The sequence below is a fragment of the Octopus bimaculoides genome, chromosome 11 (genome assembly GCF_001194135.2).
Source record: "Octopus bimaculoides isolate UCB-OBI-ISO-001 chromosome 11, ASM119413v2, whole genome shotgun sequence".
NCBI classification, from domain to species: domain Eukaryota; kingdom Metazoa; phylum Mollusca; class Cephalopoda; order Octopoda; family Octopodidae; genus Octopus; species Octopus bimaculoides.
The window spans coordinates 28,594,353-28,595,845 of NC_068991.1; the positions used below are offsets into that span (position 1 = coordinate 28,594,353).

The 1,493-nt window shown below is 29.8% G+C and overlaps 1 protein-coding gene across 1 annotated transcript in view; it reads right to left on the reverse strand.

The window, feature by feature from the left end:
- Positions 1-656: 656 nt before the first annotated feature.
- LOC106874263 (protein FAM161B) overlaps positions 657-1,493 on the reverse strand; it is an 82,467-nt gene continuing 81,630 nt past the window's right edge. The window contains exon 6 of the mRNA XM_014921923.2: positions 657-1,137. Within this exon, the coding sequence (XP_014777409.1) occupies positions 1,112-1,137 (26 nt within the window). The 3' untranslated portion in view covers positions 657-1,111. The remainder of the gene's footprint in view (positions 1,138-1,493) is intronic.

Here is a 1,493-nt window from a genome sequence, read left to right on the forward strand (position 1 = left end):
GATGGTATCTTTTGGTAATTAGTCTCAATGATTTAGGTTTCTTTCTAAAGATTCCTTTAGAGTTAATAAAATAGATACTAGTAAAATACTGAAGATTGATTCAATAGATTTATGTCACCCAAGAAAAATTGGCCTTATCCCTTTCCAAGACATTGTGTGATCTACATACTGACTTTTCCCTTACAGTTATGCCTATGGTAACACTCACGGACACGCTAGCAACATTGCATTTGCACACAGGATAAAAGTGAGGGAGCGTCTATGCAGTCACTCAACCTGCTCTAAATAGCAGTCAAATCTCCCACAAACCTATGATGTTAGGGCTGAAGTTGGGATTAAACAAAAGCCAGTGACAAATACATGGTGCATTTATGGACTTGGTAAGAAAGACATAACTAAAACTGATATAGAAAATATCCTCACTCCAAAACCTGTAAAGGCTCAAGTATTGTTTTCAGTTTAGATATTGATTTATTGCTGAGTATTTTATTTCACATGGCACTTTACAGTAAAAGTGATAGACAGACAGACAGATAGATAGATAGATAGATAGATAGATAGATAGATAGATAGATCAATAGAAAGACAGAAAATGAGAAAGAGAGAGAGAATACAGTAGTTTAAGCCATATATAACAAATGGACAATCGACAAGTGTTAATTCCAACTAACAAGAGTGTCATAGTTTATTATGCTAGCAGAACATTTACATAAGAAACTGTCATTGAGCCAACATAGACAATGACACTTTAGCTGTTTTAGCAGATAAAATCTGTCTGACCTAGAATTCATTTCAAAATGAAATTCAAAATCTTAATTCTGCACACACACACACACACACGCATCTACACACAAAACAGTGAAAAAAATGAACAAACAAACTATTTTTTCAATTATTTTCACTTCCAAACAAGATTATTTAATACACAATTAACTAAATTAATTTCTTTGAAATTTGTTACTTTTGTTTTACTTTAAATTTAATACAGCTGGCCGGTTCTAATAAATTTCTCCCTAAAATAATTTATATATTTTCTCTTCAGTTTCTTTTCTTTTTTTTTTTCTTTTTTTCCTTCTTTTGTTGTTTCTTTCATTTACAAAATTGTCAGCATTCAACTGAGATCACTTGAAAGAGATTCTGAAAGAAATCAAAAAGAAAAAAAGAAAATAATTGAAGATTCTAGTTAATTCTCAATATAATAGTATTAGTGTATGCTTCACTCATCTCTCCTCTACCCATGAGACAAGTGGTTCAATTTCTGCTGATAAAAAGCATAACAAATTCTTCAATATTTTTCTAGCAAATGTTATTGTTTAAATGTATTTATTATTTAAAACATTACATATAGTTATACAAAGCACTCATGTACATGGAGGTAAAATGATGATGATGATGATGATGATGATAACCATGGTGTATAAATATGTGTACATATATGTATATATATATATATATAAATATATATATGTATGTATATGTACACATATGTATAT